This window comes from Camarhynchus parvulus, chromosome 26 (assembly GCF_901933205.1).
Source record: "Camarhynchus parvulus chromosome 26, STF_HiC, whole genome shotgun sequence".
NCBI lineage: Eukaryota > Metazoa > Chordata > Aves > Passeriformes > Thraupidae > Camarhynchus > Camarhynchus parvulus.
Genome location: NC_044596.1, coordinates 3,842,658 through 3,862,891, shown reverse-complemented (window position 1 = coordinate 3,862,891; position 20,234 = coordinate 3,842,658). Strand labels below are relative to the sequence as shown.

General features: G+C 54.4%; 2 protein-coding genes across 2 annotated transcripts in view; one reads left to right on the top strand and one right to left on the bottom strand.

Moving 5' to 3' along the window:
- Positions 1-15,284, top strand: part of CNTN2 (contactin 2) — a 28,080-nt gene extending 12,796 nt beyond the window's left edge. The window contains 23 exon segments of the mRNA XM_030965658.1: positions 941-1,085; positions 1,755-1,930; positions 2,199-2,294; positions 2,599-2,808; positions 3,387-3,486; positions 3,708-3,883; positions 5,327-5,463; positions 5,938-6,067; positions 6,934-7,084; positions 7,343-7,470; positions 7,781-7,956; positions 8,815-8,935; positions 9,264-9,422; positions 9,540-9,689; positions 10,185-10,255; positions 10,716-10,815; positions 10,818-10,949; positions 11,659-11,774; positions 12,113-12,299; positions 12,486-12,578; positions 12,581-12,597; positions 12,683-12,851; positions 13,974-15,284. Of these exon segments, the coding sequence (XP_030821518.1) occupies positions 941-1,085; positions 1,755-1,930; positions 2,199-2,294; positions 2,599-2,808; positions 3,387-3,486; positions 3,708-3,883; positions 5,327-5,463; positions 5,938-6,067; positions 6,934-7,084; positions 7,343-7,470; positions 7,781-7,956; positions 8,815-8,935; positions 9,264-9,422; positions 9,540-9,689; positions 10,185-10,255; positions 10,716-10,815; positions 10,818-10,949; positions 11,659-11,774; positions 12,113-12,299; positions 12,486-12,578; positions 12,581-12,597; positions 12,683-12,851; positions 13,974-14,083 (3,050 nt within the window). The 3' untranslated portion in view covers positions 14,084-15,284.
- Positions 15,285-16,835: 1,551 nt separating this feature from the next.
- On the bottom strand, positions 16,836-20,163 carry TMEM81 (transmembrane protein 81). Its single transcript, XM_030965663.1, is given in 3 exon segments — positions 16,836-18,239; positions 18,996-19,044; positions 19,047-20,163. Coding segments are annotated over 3 exon segments (828 nt in total). The 5' UTR covers positions 19,068-20,163; the 3' UTR covers positions 16,836-17,481.
- Between the last annotated feature and the right edge of the window lie 71 nt (positions 20,164-20,234).

The following is a 20,234-nucleotide window of genomic DNA, read 5'->3' as shown; positions in this document are numbered from 1 at the left end:
GCGTCTCCAGGGGGACAGGGACAGCGAGGACAGACGTGCTGGCAATTATCCCACCGGCTGTTCCTGCAAGAAAGAGATTTCCAGGCGGGTTCTGCCTGGCTCTGGCTCTCAGCGTCCCTTCCAGGGAGCTGTCCCAGCCCATGGCACGGCTGGAACGGGATGAGTTTGAAGGTTTTTCCCAACCAAACCAGTCTGGAGTTCTGGGATTGCCCTGTGTGGGAGGGGATCTGCTGGAATTTGGAATTCTGACACAGGAAGGCAGCTGGCAGTTCCCTCATTGTCCCCAAAGGGGGGCCCAGGCGTGGCGTGGATCAGGCAGGTGGGGCCTTTGTCCCTCTTGTTCTTCCTCATTCCCAAAACCAGAGACAATTCCGAGTCTGAACACCCCAAAAGCAGCTTCAGGCTCGTGCCAGCCATGGAACAGAATGGTGTGTACTGGTTTGCACTGGTTTGCTCTGGTTTCCACATCAGCAACCAACTGGTTTGAGGTGTCAGGAGCCGGTGGAGCTGCAGGGACAGAGGGGACCTGCCAGGTGTGTCCAGAGCCGTGAGGATCCCAGTCCTCCCCTCTCCTCCCTCACCCTGGAGAGGATTTCGGAAGAACGAACCAGGCAAAGTCTGTGCAGGCAGAGGAGGAACCTCAGGGACAAGGGGATATTCCCAGCTCCAGCTGTGGTGTCCCAGGAGGTCCCCACTCCTCGCTCCGCGTGTCCCCAGGGACGCTGGTCCCTCTGGAAGGGCGGGAATGCTGCGGGATGCTCGGTGGGAGTGGCAGGGTGTGTCCCCACGGCCAGGCCCGGGCTGTGCTGACAGATGGGGTGCGGTTGTCACATTGCTCCTTCTCTCCTCCTCGCGGCTGGGGACACCCTACAAAACTGAAAAGGAGGATTTTTTTAGGGAAAGCCAAGCGGAGCTGAGCAGGTTTTCCCCTCTCACGCAGTTTGGTGCCAAGCCCAGAGCGGGATGAGGAGCTACGGGCCGGTGTTCGAGGAGCAGCCATCCCACACCCTCTTCCCTGAGGGCTCGGCAGAAGAAAAGGTCACCCTGGCCTGCCGAGCCCGGGCCAATCCCCCCGCCACCTACAGGTGAGCTCAGGGCTCCCTCTGCGCCTGGAACGGGATAGAAACACCCAGAATTCTATATACGGGAAATTACTGACTTGGGAATGAGATTCCTTGTCCTGTGAGGAGCTGAGGGAAATGGGAAGGGTTTGGAGAATTCTGGAAAGGGTTTGGAGAGTCCTGAGGGAGCTGGGAAGGGTTTGGAGAGTCCTGAGGGAGCTGGGCAGGGGCTCAGCCTGGAGCAAAGGAGGCTCAGGGGGAATTTCTGGCTCTGCACAACTCCCTGCCAGGAGGGGACAGCCGGGGGGATTTGGGATCTTATCCCAGGGAACAGGGACAGGAGGAGAGGGAACGGCCTCAGGCTGGGCTGGGGAGGCTCAGGTTGGACATCAGCAGGAATTTCCTCATGGAAAGGGCTGGAAGGGGCTGCCCATGGGGGTTTGGAGCGCCCATCCCTGTTGGTGGCACCTGGAGGTGGCACTGAGTGCTCAGGGTGGGGATCGGGCACAGCTGGGACTCGATGATCCCACGGGGATTTTCCAGCCTCAGTGATCCCACAATTCTGAGATGTTCCACGCCTCCCAGGGCACGGCTCAGATCCAAATCCACCTCCAGCTGGGAATCCACCGGGCCCAGCCCCATGAATGTGGCTGTGGGCATTTATCCCCGTCCCTGCCCTGTTTTTTCCGGCAGGTGGAAGATGAACGGCACGGAGCTGAAGCTGGAGCCGGATTCCCGCTACAGGCTGGTGGCCGGGGATTTGGTGATCAGCAACCCCGTGAAGGCCAAGGATTCCGGCTCCTACCAGTGCGTGGCATCCAATTCCAGGGGCACCGTGGTGAGCAGGGAGGCCTCGCTCCGCTTTGGCTGTAAGTTTGGCACCGCCAGGTAAATTAAACACAACCCCAGTTAGGCTGGGCTTAAACGGAGCCTGCCTGGGAAAAGGCTGGAGAGAATCTCCCCAGCAAATCATCCCATGGAGAAATCTCCTGGCACTTCTGTAGGAATTTGGAGAATTTGGAGATTTATGGAGAAAGCCAAAGATATTTTTGGATCTCCCACCCAAGGAGGGGCAGAGAGAGCTCAGAGGTTCCTCCGGCTGTATTTTCCTGCCTGGGTTTCACTCTGCCTGTTCAGTTTTGCAGGAATTCTCAGCAGAAGAGCGGGACCCCGTGAAGATCACTGAGGGCTGGGGGGTGATGTTCACCTGCAGCCCCCCGCCCCACTACCCAGGTAAGGGGGACACGGCAGAGCACGGGGCTCCCAGATTTTCTGGGAATTCCATGGAAGGAAATCTGGGGTTAATTCAGAGTTTCTAACCCAACAAAGCAGAGGCAGGACACACTGGTGTGTCCATGCAAGGGCCAATTCCAGCTAGGAATCCCGCTGGGTCCATCCCAACTGGGAGGACACAACAACCAGCACAGTCAGTTCACTTTTCCTCCCTTGGAAAGACCAGTTCCAGCCAGGAATCCCGCTGGGTCCATCCCACCTGGGAGGACAAATGTCCAGTTCATTCCTTTCCTGTTCCCCCCAGGTGCATCCTACCGGTGGCTCCTGAACGAGTTCCCCAACTTCATCCCGGCCGACGGGAGACGTTTCATCTCCCAGACCACGGGCAACCTCTACATTGCCAAGACGGAGGCCTCGGACCTGGGCAACTACTCCTGCTTTGCCACGAGCCACATGGACTTCATCACCAAGAGCGTCTTCAGCAAGTTCTCCCGCCTCAGCCTGGCTGCAGAGGGTCAGTGCAGCTTGGATTGTCCCAAAAATGCCAATTCTTATGGGAAAAATCTGAATTAACAACGTCCCCACAAAGCATCTGGGGACAGTGCCCAAGTCATCCTCCAACCTCTCTTAAGAGCTTCAAAAATACGGATGGGCTGGGATGGGAGGGAAGCAGCTCTCTCTCCAAGATTCCCTGTTTCCACTCCACCCGTGGGGGTTGTCTATTTTTAAAGGATCATTCTGGTACAGGGAAAAGGGAATTAAACAGGAGGAAGGCCTGGATGGACATGGATTGAAGAAACCTGGGATAGTCGAAAGTGTCCCTGCCCATGGCATGGGTGGGACTGGATGGGCTTTAAGGACCTTCCAACCCAAACCAATCCTGGGACCCTCGGGAATTGTGGAGCCCTGAGATGTTATAAAAGAGATTTTTAGACACTTCAGCAAGAGCTGTCTGAAAAAGAAAATGAAACCTCTGTCCCCTCACCCAAACGGGTTGGGAAGTCACCTCATGGCTCCCCCTGCCCTTCGAGACCCTCTGGGTGGCATTTTGGTGTCACCCAGGTCCCCTGAGCGATGTTTTCCCCATGGCAGATGCCAGGCAGTTCCCACCCAGCATCAAGGCCAGGTTCCCTGCGGACACCTACGCTCTGACCGGGCAGGTGGTGACCCTGGAGTGCTTCGCCTTTGGAAAGTGAGTGCAGCTCTGTGTGGATTGGGATCGTGATTGGGATTGGGATGGGGATCAGGATGGGGAGAGAACGGCAGAACTTCCACACCTCCACTGGAAGACCAGAGATGGAGGGAAATGGGCAAAGGGAGGAGCTGGCCAAAGCCAAGGCCCAGTGGGACAGGACCGGGGTGGCCATGCGGGTCTGAGCTCAGCCCGGGTTCACCGGCTCGGCTTTTCCGCAGCCCCGTGCCCCGAATCAAGTGGAGGAAGCTGGATGGGCCGCAGTCCTCCAAGTGGATCGGCAGCGAGCCCCTGCTGCAGATCCAGCAGGCTGGATTTGAGGATGAGGGGACGTACGAGTGTGAGGCGGAAAACGCCAAAGGGAGGGACACCCACCAGGGCCGCATCATCATCCACGGTAACGCATCCAAACTCGTCCCTTATCCATGGGGACACATCCAAACTCATCCCTTATCCAAGGGGATGCACCAAACTCGTCCCTTATCCAAGGGGACACACCTAAACATGTCCCTTATCCAAGGGGACACACCCAAACTCATCCTTTATCCAAATGGACACACCCAAACATGTCCCTTTTCCATGGGGACACATCCAAACTCATCCTTTATCCAAGGGACACACCAAACACATCCCTTATGTAAGGGGATGCACCAAACGTGTCCCTTACCCAGGACACAACCAAACGTGTCCCTTATCCAAGAGGACACGTTCAAAATTGTGTCTTTCATCCAAGGGGACCCATCCAAGAACATATCCTTCATCCAAACACGTGTCCATCCAAGGAACACATTCAACACGTGTCCTTCTTTCAGGGGACACAAACATGTGTCCACCATCCAAGAAAAACATTTAAACACGTGTCCTTCACCCATGGAAAGTGTTCTTCATCCAATGGGACACATCTAAACACGTCCTTCACTCAGAGAACACATTTTAACTCCCCAGAGCGCACCAAGGTGCCCCAGACAATGGTCTGAGGCTTTGGGACTAAAACCACCCCCTCTAATCCTGCCCCTTACCAGCCCTAATTAAAGGTGTTGCAAAGCCTCAGCCAAGACCTGCAGGGATTGGGGAAACCTTTCCTTGGTGGGCACAGTTGGGCTGTGGCATGGAGACAGAGAGAGAGAGCTCTTAACGGGCTCTAAAATCATCACAGCAAACATCAGGGAAGCAGGGAAGGAAGGAGAGTGCTAAAAATCAAGCTTGGCTCATGCTCAAGATCCTCTCCAAGCCTGAGGAGCTCCCACCAGGGGTAACGCTCTGAGCTGTTGAGCAGATCTAGTCAAGTTAAAAAACTTAAGCTGGTTACCTCAGCCTGATCCCAGTTTTTCCTGAAGTTCAGGAATGGCCTGAAGCTGAGAGAGGGAAGGTTTAGAGGAGATATCAAGAAGAAATTCTTTACTGTCAGAGGGTGAGGCCCTGGCAGAGGGTGGATGGGGATGGTGGCACAGGGGCTGTGGTTTCCCCATCCCTGGAAGTGTTCCAGGCCAGGCTGGATGGGACTTGGAGCAAGCTGGGATGGTGGAAGGTTTTCCTGCCCATGGCACTGGGGGATCTTGAAGTTCCTTTCCAACCCAAACCGTTCCATGATTTGATGGTTCAGGAATTGTTGAATTTACTCTTAAGAAGAGAAACCAATTCCTCAGCCCTGATCTTGCGCAGCAGGACCCGGCTGTGCCTCTCACTGCACAAAAGGCCGGGGCGGTTCCCGTGGCAGATCCCGCTGTGCCACCGACTGTGCCGGCAGCGCTGGCACAGGGACATCCTTCTGCCAGCCTGGCACCGCCACCTCTCAGCTGAGCTCCTTGGCTCTGCCCTCTCTCTCTCTTGTCCCCTGCAGCCCAGCCCGACTGGCTGGACGTGATCTCGGACACCGAGGCCGACATCGGGTCCGACCTGCGCTGGAGCTGCGTGGCCTCGGGCAAGCCCCGGCCCACGGTGCGGTGGCTGCGGGACGGGCAGCCCCTGACGTCCCAGGTACCCCCCCAGCCAGCTCTGACCCCGCTCCTCCAGCCCCAGCCCCTCCTCCTGCCTCGCTCCTGCATCCCTGCCCCGGTTCTCACCCCGCATCCCTCCTCCATGTGCCCCCATCGGGCTGCGAAGCGACGGCACCATCCCCTAATCCCCTCTCCTGGCGCTGCCATCCCAGCCATTGCTTCGTGCAGCTGCAGGGACTCACAGCCGGCCAGCAGGGAGGACAAACAGCCCCTCGTGCCTGTCCTGCTGTCACCTGCACGCTGCTGCTCAGGTGTCTCGGCAAGCAGAGCACGGCGACGCGGGGGAGTGACCGCACAGACATAAAAACAATTCCTGTGTTTTCCCCCATGGAAAACCAGGCCACCCTGAGGAGTCTGTGACGAAACTCAAACCCTGACCCAGCTGAGGACTGAGTTCCATTTTTATTTTTTTCGGTTTTTCTCATCTAATGGGTTCATCCTCTTGTTTGCACAGAACCGCATCGAAGTGAGCGGTGGAGAGCTGAGATTTTCCAAGCTAGTCCTGGAGGACTCTGGCATGTATCAGTGTGTGGCTGAGAACAAGCATGGCGCAGTTTATGCAAGTGCTGAATTAACAGTGCAAGGTAATTCCTCCTTTCCCAGAGCTCTGGGTTCCAATGGGACACTGAAAAAAAAAATCTCTTCCTAATATCCTGATGTGATCCTGACATTGTGATGTCGCAGCGAGATAAGAGCGGGCAAAAACCGCTCTGCTCACCACTGAAATGGTTGCTGGTTCAACAAGACACTGTGCAAGCCTTGAAATTCCAAATCCTGTGTAAATTCTGCATGAAAGCGGACAAAAAAATCCATTTAGCCACAGGAATTGGACAGGACACCCAGCAGCAGCACTACAACCTCTCTTCCACTACAAATTCCTCTTTTTTGGAGGAAAGAGGTCAAAAAAAAAATTCAGCCTCCATTCCACCTGGTTTGATGGATGGTGAGTGGAGCTGAACTGCTGCCAAACTTGTTCCACGTTAGTCCAAAAGTTTATCTCCTCGTGGAGATGCCAAAGATAAATTAAAGGCCCTGAGCACCAACTGCTCAACATTTACACACCGAGGCCAACAGGTAAATCCCGATTCCATCTGCAATTCCAGGAGGAGTTTCAGGCAAGCTGGATGTCTGCGTTGGTCAGGATATTGAAGAGATTATCCTCGACATGTTCCAAAGCAGCTGTTGTTGTGTCTCTCAAAGACCTTGCACTTGTTAGGGTCATTCCCATCGCTCTGTCCCACTCGTGTGCCACGTAATTCCTGCCTGGCAGGCATCAGGATCCACCCTCAGCAGCCAAGGAATTCCTCCCTTATCCCGCTCTCCAGACTCTGCCTCGCTTCTCTTACCGAGCCATCCAACAAAAAAATCAACTCCCACTCGCACGGCGCTGAAATTCCCCCCAGGGCAGCGTTTCTAATCATGCCTTAATCCTCTTTTTTTATCCCTGTAGCCTTTGCTCCAGATTTTAGACTAAACCCGGTGAAGCGCCTGATCCCGGCAGCCCGGAGTGGGAAGGTCATCATCCCGTGCCAGCCACGAGCAGCACCAAAAGCCACCGTGCTCTGGACCAAAGGGACAGAACTCCTGGTCAACAGCAGCAGGTAGCAGCGCAGAGTCAGCTTCCACCTAGAAAACATAGCTAAAATATTTTTTTTTTTTTAACAGAAGAGTGGACTCGATGATCCAAATGTGCTGCTGCATCTCTGAATTTTCTTAGTTCTCTAATTTCTTCTTTAGCAAACTCCTACGCATTTTTTTTCTGCCTGATTTTCTCCCCGGTTTCTCCAAAATCAGTGGAAATTCCCAAATGTCCAGTGGACATTTTAACATTTCTTTGTGTGGCTCCTCCTCCTTTGCAGGGTGACGATTACGGCGGACGGGACCCTGATCCTGCAGAACATCAGCAAATCCGATGAGGGAAAATACACCTGCTTTGCTGAGAACTTCATGGGCAAAGCCAACAGCACTGGAATCCTCTCTGTCCGAGGTAGGGATGTTCATTTGGGGTCAATCAAGCAAGAAACAGCCAAGAATGAATGATGTGATGTTTCTTCTCTCCTTACACTCCCCAAAACCAGAATAATCAGGGAATCAAAGTGATTTCAGGTGGAGCAGCAAAACTTCTGCCTGACCCACCAACAAACAGCCCTTGAGCAAAGCCTTTCCATTTCCTAGTCCCTCCTCTTCCTCCCGTGAAGCCCCAGCTGTTGGAGCGGGATGAGAAGCTGGGAGGGATGGTTTGGATGCTGGGATGGGGACATTCGCTGCTGATCGCCTTTCCCGCTCATTCCCTGCAGATGCCACCAAGATCACGCTGGCGCCATCGAGCGCCGACATCAACGTGGGCGAGAACCTCACCCTGCAGTGCCACGCGTCCCACGACCCCACCATGGACCTCACCTTCACCTGGTCCCTGGATGATTTCCCCATCGACTTTGACAAGTCCGAGGGGCACTACCGGCGAGCCAGTGCGGTGAGTCCAGAGGGAATTCCAGGCCATCCAAAAGGGTGGAAAATTAATTCCATGCTCGTTGTTTGAGTGTTTGTGCCCACCAAAGCTGCTCCGTCACTTTGCCCAGAGTGGTTGTGAATTCCACATCCCTGGAAGTGTCCAAGGCCAAGTTGGACGGGGGTTGGAGTACCCTGGGATAGTGGAAGGTGTCCCTGGCCATGGCTGGGGTGGAATGAGATGGGCTTTAAGATCCTTCCCAATTCAAACCTTTCCATGATTCCATGAGCACTCCCCTCCTAAAGGAGAAAGGGAAAGGCCTGTGGATAAAGGCAGGCAGAGATCACCCAGTGATCCCTCAATGATGGATCAATGACCACTCATTGATCACTCAATAACCACTTAATGATCACTCAGTGATCTCTCATTGATCGTTCATTGGTCACTCAATGTTCACACAATGTTCACTCAATGGTCACTCAATGATCATTCAATGATCATTCATTGGTCACTCAACGATCACCCAATGATCACTCAATGTTCACTCAACAATCACTAAATGATCGCTCAATGATTGGCCAATGACCACTCAATGGTCACTCACTGACCACTCACTGATCACTCATTGATCACTCATTGATCACTCTTTGATCACCATCCCAAGCCAAACAGACCCAGCACAGCCTCATGGTGCTGGGATAGTGGAAAGCACCATCCTGGATCCATCCAGCTCCATACCCCTGGGGGAATCTTTTCCCATCTCCCTCCTCTCCACCTCCACCACCCAAACCCACCCACCCAAACCCACCCCACACTGCATTCTGGCCCATGACCGGTCACCTTCTGGTGCTGTCCCCACCGTGTTGTCCCGTTGCCCTGCAGAAGGAGGCCATCGGGGACCTCAGCATCTCCAACGCGCAGCTGCGGCACTCGGGGCGTTACACCTGCACGGCCCAGACTGTGGTGGACAGCGCGTCCGAGTCAGCCACGCTCACCGTCAGAGGTAATTCCCTGTGGGAACGTTCCCTGCTCCTGGCAAACCCAGAGCAATGGCATGGCCATCAGCTGCTCTGCAACCACCTCACACCCAATAATTCCGTGACGTGGCCCAGCGGGTTTTATTTTCACCCAAAACTTGGGTCTGATCATCTTGGAGGTCTTTTCCAACCTTTCCAACCAAGCTGAGGAGCTTTTCCAGAGGCTAAATCTGGCGGTGAAGCTTCCCAGCTTCCAGAAAGGAAAGGCCTAATGTGAATTTAGGACTTGCACAATGCACAGAGTGACAAACCTCCAGATCTTCCATGTCAGTGACACATTTCCCATGCCCCCAGGACCTCCAGGCCCACCCGGGGGGGTGGTGGTGGGGGACATCGGTGACACCAGCGTCCAGCTGAGCTGGAGCCGTGGCTTCGACAACCACAGCCCCATCGCCAGGTACCTCATCGAGGCCCGGACCCTCCTGTCCAACCAATGGAAGCAGATGCGCACCAGTGAGTGTCCCCACAGTGGCACCGGTGACACGCCGAGGCCACCGGCCACCGGCCAGTCCTGGCTCCGTGCTGCTCCTCGCTCTATTCCTTCCCCTCTGGTGCTATTGGATTTTACAGATCCCATAAACATCGAGGGCAACGCGGAGACGGCGCAGGTGGTGAACCTCATCCCGTGGATGGATTACGAGTTCCGGGTCCTGGCCAGCAACATCCTGGGAATTGGGGAGCCCAGTCTGCCCTCCAGCAAAATCCGCACCAAAGAAGCAGGTGGGTGTGGAGGCAAGCCCAGGTCCCTGCCCGGGATGGTCCCAAGGGATGAATCATCTCCTGGAGAGCTCCCAGAGCTGAGGCCACCACAGGATTTTCCATCTTTTTGCCCATTTCTGTGTCAAAGATGAGCAGGGTTAGAGTTGCACTTGCCAGCACTACATCCAGCTGGGAATGTTCGTTCCATGTCCAGCTGCTTGGACAGAAAGGATGGGAAAACAACAGGAGAACTTCACCCAACCCACCAAATGCAAACCAGCTTCTTCCTAATAAAACTCCTCTCCACATCCCTGCTTTTGAGATCCATCCTTGTCCCCTCAGACACCAAATTCTTGTCCCTAAATCACCTGGTCAGGCACAAGCTGGAATTCCACAGAGCCCAGTCCTTTCCTGGAGCTGTCCCATTCGGTGTCACCGGTGTCATGTCATGTTTGTGCTCTTCAATCACTCCCACGTCCTTAACCCAAACTCTGCTTTTTTGGGGGGACCTCACAGCACCGACAGTGGCACCGTCCGGGCTTGGCGGCGGCGGAGGGGCTCCCAACGAGCTCATCATCACCTGGACGGTGAGTTGGGAACAGGGAAGGCACCAAGGTGGGACCACGTGGTGTTTTTGGTGGGAAATCAGCGCTGCCATCCCAGTTTGGACATGGGGATGAGCCAAGGGCTGGTTTGGATGGACCAAGCACACATTTCCTTTGGGAAATCTGTTCCAGTGTCCCAGTTTGTACACAGGGTTGAGCCAAGGGCTGGTTTGGATGGACCAAGAGCACATTTCCTTTGGGAAATCAGCAGCACTGTCCCAGTTTGGACTCAGGATTAAGCCAAGGACTGGTTTGGATGCACCAAGTGCACATTTCCTTTGGGAAATCAGTGCCACCATCCCAGTTTGGACACGGGGTTGAGCCACGGGCTGGTTTGGATGCACCAAGCACACATTTCCTTCAGGAAATCAGCGCCACCATCCCAGTTTGGATGAGCCAAATCCCAGTTCCGGATGGACCAAGGCTTTCTCTCTCTTCCCAGCCGACGCTGCGGGACTACCAGAACGGGGACGGCTTTGGGTACATCGTGTCCTTCCGGAGGAAGGGCAGCCAGGCCTGGCTGAGGGCGCGGGTGCCGCACGCGAGTCGCTGCACTTCGTGTACCGCAACGAGAGCATCGCACCCTACACCCCCTTCGAGGTGAAGATCAGGGCCTACAACAGGAAAGGGGAGGGCCCCGAGAGCCTCACGGCCATCGTGTACTCGGCAGAGGAAGGTAAAGAGCAGCAGGAGAGCTGGGAATGTTCACCTGGAGAGGAGAAGGCTCCAGGGAGAGCTCAGAGCCTCTCACCGTGTCTGAGGGGGCTCCAGGAGAGCTGGAGAGGGACTTGGGACAAGGGATGGAGGGACAGGACACAGGGAATGGCTTTCCACTGCTAGAGGGCAGGGATGGATGGGACATTGGGATGGAATTGTTCCCTGTGAGAGTGGGGAGATGGAATGGAATCCTCAGAGCAGCTGTGGCTGCCCCTGGATCCCTGTGAGTGTCCAAGGTCAGGCTGGATGGGGCTTGCAGCAGCCTGGGGCAGTGAAAGGTGTCCCTGCCATGGCAGGGGTGGCACTGGATGAGCCTTAAGGTCCCTTCCACCCAAACCATTCCACAAGAGCACAGAGTCGGAATTCCAAGTTTTGTCCAACCCACGGAGATCCTTAGCCAGACCCCTGTCCATCCGAGAGCTCGGACGTTCCTTTGGCTCCTCTACTCCTCCAAACCCTCAGAGTGAGGATTGCCTAAGCCCAGCCACGGCTGCCCCACAGCCTCGGGGCAGACACGGATCCCAGAGCTCACAGCTGTGGCCCTGCTTGTTCCCCTAAGTCCCTAAATCCCTTACACCAGCTGCCTGCCAGGGCATGACGCTCCGGGAAAACCTTTTGTTCCCAACGGGGCCCAAAGTCAGGAAACGGATTTTATTCCTGTCTTTCAGAACCCAAAGCGGCTCCTTACAGGGTCATTGCCAAGTCTGTCCTGTCCTCGGAGATGGATGTGTCCTGGGAGCCCGTGGAGCAGGGAGAAATGACTGGAGTCCTTTTGGGATACGAGGTAGGAGATTCCAATGGGAATGGGAGACCCTGAGAGCCCAGCAAGGAAAATTCCCCCGGGTTATGTGAGGTGAAAGGAAACGGCGTTTTGATTCCAGAGGTTGGGGGATAATTCTCACACCACGTGGTTCTAATGGGGCTGGCACTGCTCTCTCAGGAGAGATTAAAGGGAATCATCCCATTTTTCCTGCTTGCCTTTCCCGGGAGGCCGTGGCCTCATTCCTGGGCACACACAAAGCAAAACGCACAGAAACAAACACCCAAAGGCCCTGCGGGGTGGGCTGACTCGGGATTTGCAGATCTCGCCTTCCTAAACCCATCCCGTCCTTTTCCACGCAGATCCGGTACTGGAAGGACGGGGACAAGGAGGAGGCGGCTGACAGAGTGAGGACAGCGGGGCTGGTGACATCGGCCCATGTCACCGGCCTGAACCCCAACACCGACTACCACGTGTCCGTGCGAGCCTACAACCGGGCAGGGACCGGCCCCCCCAGCCCCGCCACCAACGTCACCACCACGAGACCTCGTGAGTGAGCCCTGACCCCTCCGCCTTCCACAGGATGCCCCAAAATCACCCAAACTTTGATCTTGGTGCTCTTGTTCCATGTCCCCTGAATGCCCCACGGTGGTGACAGCTCAGGGGATGGCTGGGACAGCCTTCTCCTCCTCCCTCCCTGATTTACCCAATCCTGTCTGGTTTTGCATCCCTCAGCACCAAAAAGGCCACCTGGGAACATCTCCTGGACTTTTTCCGGCTCCACAGTCAGCATCAAGTGGGACCCCGTGGTGGCCAAGGCAGACGAGTCGGCGTGACGGGGTACAAGGTACGGCCAGCGAGGCTGGGATTCTCCTGGAGGTGATCCAAGGAAGTCACAGGGAACAGGAGCTCAGCATTCCCTCTCCCCACAGATGCTCTACAGGCAGGATTCCCACTCGGCCCCCACCCTGTACCTGGCCAGCAAGAGCCACATCGACATCCCCATCCCTGAGGATTTCACTCACGCCTTCGTCCAGATCCGGGTGACCGGGCCCGGCGGGGACGGGACCCCGGCAGAAGTTCACATCCTCAGGAACAGCGGTACCTGTGCTCCTCTGGCCACACCCACCCCACTGACCACACAGTCCATGTGCTCCTCCAGCCACACCCACCCCACTGACCACACCCATTCCACTGACCACACCCATCCATGTGCTCCTCCAGCCACACCCACCCCACTGACCACACCCATTCCACTGAGCACACCCATCCATGTGCTCCTCCAGCCACACCCACCCCACTGACCACACCCATTCCACTGAGCACACCCATCCATGTGCTCCTCCAGCCACACCCACCCCACTGACCACACCCATTCCACTGACCATGCCCATACACGTGTGCCACCAGCCACACCCATTCCACTGACCACACCCATTCCACTGACCACACCCATTCCACGGACCACACCCATCCATGTGCTCCTCCAGCCAACATCTGCCCCTCTGACCACACCATTCCTCTGACCACACCCACTCATTTGGCCACACCCACTCCCTGTGCTCCCTGGCCACACCCACTCCCTGTGCTCCCTGACCACGCCCTCTCCATGCCCAAATTCCCCTTTCCAAGGTTTTCCAAGGCCCCAGAGCTCACAGGGCCCCTCCTGTCCTTCCCTTCCCAGCAGGAAGGACTCAGCCATGCCCCTCCCATCCTGGCCACAGCACGACCCCAATAAATTGTGTTTTAAAACCCCACTCTCCCTTCCAGGGCCACAGGACAACGTCCTCCAGCAGGGTTTTAGGTTCAGACTCTGGAATTGGTCATTTCTGGAATTGGTCCTTTCTGGAATTGTTTTTTCCTGGAATCAGCCTTTGGTTCCCTGGTGCTGTTCACTCATAGGAATTCCTGACTCTTCTCCTTCTCCCCAAACCCAGTCCAGCCTGACCCAGCTTTAGGATCTGCAGCCTCCAGACCCCACAAAACCCAACTTCCCAAGAGTTACAAGCTAAAAACCATTTACGCTTTCCACTAAGAGTGAAACCCCATTTCTGTGGGGCCGCAGCTCCATCAAATTCCCTAAATCCAGGGGCGAATTCCCAGCGCCCGTCCCAAATTCCCGCTCCCAGCACTCTCAGGATTTTCACCAGCACCAAACACACAAAAAACCCCACAAAACCTCCCTCAACGACTGCCCCATCCCTATTCCCTGTTTTTTTCCAGGGACGAGCATGATGGTGGAGGACTCGGGGATGAGGCCAGCGCCACACGTCGTGGTCGTCACCACCAACTCCCTGCTGATGGTGGCCCTGATCAGCTCCCTGGAGCTCTGACCTCGGCTCCTCCCCGTCCCATGGGAGCAACGCAAATCCCACGGGAACAACACCAAATCCCATGGGAACAACACCAATCCCATGGGAACAACACCAAATCCCTTGGGAACAACACCAACCCCATGGGAACAACACCAATCCCACTTTGGGGCAGCACCACGGGGGAGAGAGAGGATTGGACCACGTGGTTGGAAGGGAGGAAGAAATTAAAAATAGCGTTTTTTTTTTTTTGGTTTGGAGGAACAAAAGCTTTCATACAAGACATGGGTCTTTAACTGATTAAATGTTTTTTAAGGAAAATGAAGAAAATGATGAATTCTCCAGGAATTCTGCCGCCAGCTGCCCCCGCCCTCACTGTATCCATAGGTTTTCTGCCTTATTGAAGCCATGTATGAGATAACCAGACTGCTAAATTTGACTTTTTTTTTTAACTCTGTACAGTGAATTCCGTGGGGGGACGGGGACTGAGGAGTTCAGGGACCAGCATGTTCCACACCCATCCCACCACAGCCAGCTCGGAGCATTTGTGGGACAGGATTGACCCTTTTTTCCACAAAAAAAAAAGGAGCCAAACCCTGCAGGAACCAGCCCAAGGAGACAAACCCACGGGAGGGACGAGCTCTGCCTCAGCCTGAAAATCTTTTTTTACTACTCTGGTGTTCACTTGCAGCCCCAGCCTGGTGCTTGTCTCAGCTGTGAGGTGCAAATTCCGTTTTCCCATATCCCACGTGCTTTTGGGGTGGATTTGTCACCCTGTTTGCCTCTTTGGGAGAAGGGGATCCTTTCCCAGAACCCTTAATTTGGGCAGCTCTGCCTAAAAACGGAGGTGTCAATAAATCCAATTTCAGAGGGGCTTAAAGAAGGAATTTTTTTTAAAAAAATGACAAAACTAAAACAGGAATGGGAGACTCCAGGAAGCTGCCACTGGGACAAGAAGGAAAATTTTGACTCGGATTCATCTCCCTGCACTGAGAATTCACCCAGCCAAAATTCCAGGCTCGGATTGGGACTGCAAAGGCTGAGATCCAGCCAGGAAGAGGCTCTGGATTCCAGCTCTGACAGCTGCTGGACATCCCAAGGAAATTCTGGGATGCTGAGGAGCCTGGGAAAAGCAGAAACGCTGAGCTGAGCACCCACAGGACTGGCTGGGAATCGACGTGCCTGTTGAAACCTCTGTCTCCCAGTAAAGCAGTTGACCAAAGTTAACGAGAACTGGTTGGTGTTGCTGCTGGTTCCACCCCAAGGCAGGGTTTTAGGGATTTTCCCTGGCTGTGATTCCTCAATCCCAGAGAAAACCGTGCCAGCCTGGGCAATCCCAACCCTGGGATTTCCTGGCTGGGCCCTGATGTGCAGTTTTCCCTTTAAATGCCAATTCCTCGCCCTTTTTTAGCCCAGGTGGTGGCAGGGAAATCCCTCTCCAGACAGAGAGGGCAGCTCAGGCTTTGTTAAGCCCCGTTTTGGGCAGCCCCTTCTGCCATTCCCTTAATCCAGGGTTGGGAGAGCCACAGGGAGGGATCTGCACCTGCAAATCCGGCATTTGCACCTTGGGAAATGACAAAAATCTACATTTAATGCCCAGCCAGAGCCACCAAGGACAAAAATCTACATTTAAAGCCCAGCCAGAGCCACCAGTGGCAAGAAAAGGCTCAGAATTCTCCTTAAAAACCTCTCAGAGCTTCCTAAAATACAGCCCAGAGGTTAAAGGTGTGCAGAGCCAGGGAGAGTAGTGGAATTCGGGGGATTTGGAGGGCGGATGGAGAGAGGGAAGGATGGAGAGAAGGAAGGATGAAGGATGGAGAGAGGGAAGGATGGAGAAAGGCAAGGATGAAGGATGGAGAGAGGGAAGGATGAAGGAAAGATGGAGAGAGGGAAGTTTGAAGGATGCAGAGAGGGAAGGAGCCCTGGCCAGCTCCAGCCTCTGGTGATGCCAAAGGTCCCAGAGCTCAGAGCAGAGAGAGACATTTTTTCCTAAATTTCTGCCCTTTATGGTGGGAATTCATGGGCAGCGATTAAGAAAAGATGATTTTGCAGGGGAGAGGGGAAAAAGGAGGGATGGGGATGCTCTTCCCAGGGTTTTTACTTCCCTACTTGGACTGAGCTCCATCCTCTGCTTCCCTTTTCCTGCCTTCTCCCTTCCTTCCCCTGTTATGATAAACATCCCCCAATCCTTAAAAACCCTTCAAAAATCAAAGAGCACCCCCTAAAAAAAATCCCATTAAAGGCCCTTTGTGACAGCTGGACCCCAGTGGCCATCCCAGCCCTCGGTCTCCAAATAAAAACTCCAATTACGGATTCATTTTCCCTGCTCTGAGCATCTGGCTCCCCTCTGAAATTACAAAACCCCGCAATCCAAAGATGAAGGAGATTTTTGGCTCCTGCTCCGACTCCCCCAGCAGAGCTGGGGCTTTCATCCCGCTGGATTTGGGAATCCCAGCTGGGCCCAAGACACTGAAATTTCCATGACAAAGAGCTGAGAGGCTCCTGCAGATGGGGCAGCTCTGGACCATTAACTCCCAGCCCGCTGTGATGGGTCATTCCCGATTTTTCCACCTTCAGGAGGTGAAAAAAACCCTCTGGGAATCAGCTCTGGGAAGTGCCTGGTTTGGTTTTCATTCAAATAAATAAAATTATTTCCCTCCGTACCCATGTGTTTTGTTATCAAAGCATTTTTGTGTCATTCTGGTAAAAGGAAAAAACATGGATGACCCCAAGAATCCCATCCTGAATTCCTAATCCAGGCTCCAAAGCGGCCGAAAATAGTAATTTATAACCTTTTTCCTTTGCAAATAAATTCTAAATATCCCATTAAATACTTATGGGATCCATGGAACGTCCTGAGTTGGAAGGGGAGGATCACCAAAATCCAACTGTGGATGACCCAAAGGAATCCCATTCTGAATTCTTAATTCAGGCTCCAAAGCAGCCAAAAATATTCAACAATAAGCTGTGTCTGTTGCAAATAAATTCTAAATATCCCATTAAATAGTTATGGGATCCATGGGACGTCCTGAGTTGGAAGGATCACCAAAATCCAAGTGTGGATAACCCAAAGAATCCCATTCTGAATTCCTGAATTCTTAATCCAGGCTCCAAAGCAGCCAAAAATATTCAATAATAAACTGTGTCTGTTGCAATTAAATTCTAAATTCCCATTAAATAGTTATGGGATCCATGGAACGTCCTGAGTTGGAAGGATCACCACAATCCAGCTGTGGATGACCCAAAGAATCCCATTCTGAATTCTTAATCCAGGCTCCAAAGCAGCCAAAAATATTCAATAATATTGATCAATCCATGGAACGTCCTGAGTAGGAAGGGGAGGATCCAACAATGGATGATCCCAAGACTCCCACCCTGAATTCTGGATGTTAACAAAGAGCCAAAGACAGGGAATTGCGTCAATCTCCGTTCATTTCTCGTGCTGCTCTTCTCCTGCAAATCCTGCCCAGGCAGCAGAGCCCGAGGCTGAACACCATCCCCACGATCACCCCGCTCCCAATTCCCAGCGCGACCTCATAAAGCCATTGCTTCTCCCAAAAACTCTCCCGCTGCTCCGGGGGGCCCGTGGCGTTTTCCGGCACTTCCTCCCCGTTGGCCAAGAGCTGCTGCTCCCAAGTCAGGGATTTCTGGAAGTCCAGATCCACCAGATCGCTGGGGATCACCCTGAGGCCGAAGTAGATCCTCTTGACGAGCTGGAAGGAGCTCAGCACCTGCACGTCGCAGCGGTAGGTCCCGGAATGCGACTCCAGCGCCGGCGAGAAGCTCAGGGAACGGCTGGGATTGCGGAAGGGATGGAACAGGAGGTCGTTGGTGGTGATGAGCCCCTGGGCGAACCTCCAGGTGTAGCCGAAATTCGGCCCCTCCAGGCTGGCGGCGTCCGCAGAGAGGCAGGTGAGCTGGACGGGTTTTCCCTCGGGAACGCTGAGGTGCCGGAGGCCGCAGATCCAATCGCTGAGGCAGCGCGAGCGCACCAGGGAGCAGTTGCGGTGCTCCCCGGCCGGGCTGACCTCGCACAGCTGCTCCTGCTTCACGCCCAGCCCGCAGGTGACGCTGCAGGGCGTGGAGTTCACCAGCACCATGGGCTTCAGCCCCAGCGGGATGGACTCCGCGCCCGGCGGGAGATTCAGGTCCAATCCTGGTTCTGAGGGAGGCTCCGAGGGAAGCTCCGATCTCGATCCCGCTTCCGAGGGGAGCTCAGATCCTGACGGAGACTCTGAGCCCGGTTCTGAGGGAAGCTCTGAACCCGATCTCACTTCTGAGGGAAGCTCAGAGCCCGGTTCCAAGGGAAGATCCGATCCCAATCCCGGTTCCAAGGACAGTTCCAAGCCCGGTTCCAAGGGAAGCTCTGATCTCGATCCCGCAGAAAGTTCTGGGCCTGGTTCCAAGGGAAGCTCCGATTTCGATCCCAAGGGAAGCTCCAATCCTGCTCCTGAGGGAAGCTCTGATCTTGATCCCGAGGAAAGTTCTGAGCCCGGTTCCAAGGGAAGCTCCGATCCTGCTCCCGAGGGAAGCTCCAATCCCAATCTCAAGGGAAGCTCCGATCCCGATGCTGTGGGAAGCTCTGATCCCACTCCTGAGGGAAGCTCCAATCCTGCTCCCGAGGGAAGCTCCGGTCCCGATGCTGTGGGAAGCTCTGAGCCCGGTTCCAAAGGAAGCTCAGATCCTGCTCCCGAGGGAAGCTCCGATCCCAATCCCAAGGGAAGCTCCGATCCCGATCCCAAGGGAAGCTCCGATCCTGAGGGAAGCTCCGATCCCGAGGGAAGCTCCGATCCCGAGGGAAGCTCTGAGTACAATCCCGAGGGAAGCTCCGAGTACAATCTCAAGGGAAGCTCTGATCCTGATCCCGAGGGAAGCTCCAAGCCCATTTCCAAGGGAATCTCCATTCCCGGTTCCATGGGAAGCTCCATTCCCGGTTCCAAGGGAAGCACCGCTGGAATGCACAGGGCGCACAGCAGGATCACCAGACGATGGGGCTCTGCTCCATCTTCCAGGTGTTTCCGTGTCTGGGTTCAGCACTCCGAACCCCCCAGAATCATTCCATGGTCCTTCGGGATGTCTCTGACATCCCACCAGATCTAATCCTTCCACCTGGGAAAATCCTCCCGGACGTGGAGCCGGAGGCACTACTAAAAAAAGACACAGCAATGTGTTACTGGATCCAGCAGGGCGGGAATTCCAGGAATTCCATCGGGAATGTTCTTTGAACAGGACAGGAGGATGTTCTGATCCATTGGACCCAATCCAACTCTGCCCAAATTCCATCAGTTTTGGGCGTGTTCAGCAATTTCAGAATGAAATTCTCTCCTCTCTGGAAGACTCCCATCATTATTTTTTATGGGATTTATTTTGGATGGATTCCCACCGGAAAAGGAGCAGGTCCAGTTTCGTTTTCCCACCAAACTCCAAATTTCCAGCAGGAATTACTGCTGGAATCTCCCAAACAACGGAGGAAATCCCAAATTCCCAATTCCTCATGGAGGCCCTGTCCAATCCTCACTTTATACAAACACATGCCGGCCTGGAGCAGTCCCCAAATCCAACCCCAAAACTCCAACCTCTACTGGGGCTGATCCATGGGAATCCAGGGTGGTCTGAGCCTGGTGGGCTCCGGTCACTCCGTGTCCACACCAGGCCCTGGAGCTGTTCCCACGGGAGCAGCTCTGATGTCACAGCCGGTGCACAACAGCCCCAAACATTCCAAGGAAGAACCCTCAGGGAAGGTCCAGAAAATCCTGAGGGCCCCAGAAGCTCCCGGGGAAGGCTCTGGGTGAAATTCCCAACCTTGGAAGGAGCCACAGGAGTTGGGAGAGCTCTTGGAGCTCTCATTCCTGAGGGATCCAACTCCAGACAGCCACTGATGGATCCACAGGAATCATTCTCACGCTGCCATCCCAGGAAAACGCTTGGAGAGGAGATTCAGGTGGGATCCATGCGTTGCTCAAGCATCCCAAAAAAATCATGCACTGGTGAAGTGTTCTTCCCTTGAAAATCCATTTTTTGATGGAGGAACTCCCCCTAGTTCTATGGAAACAAATCATGCACTGCTGAAGTGTTCTTCCCTGGAAAATCCATTTTTTGATGGAGGAATTCACCACAGTTCTACGGAATCATGTTCTCCATAGTTTCTGACCACAGTTTTATGGAAAAGGCA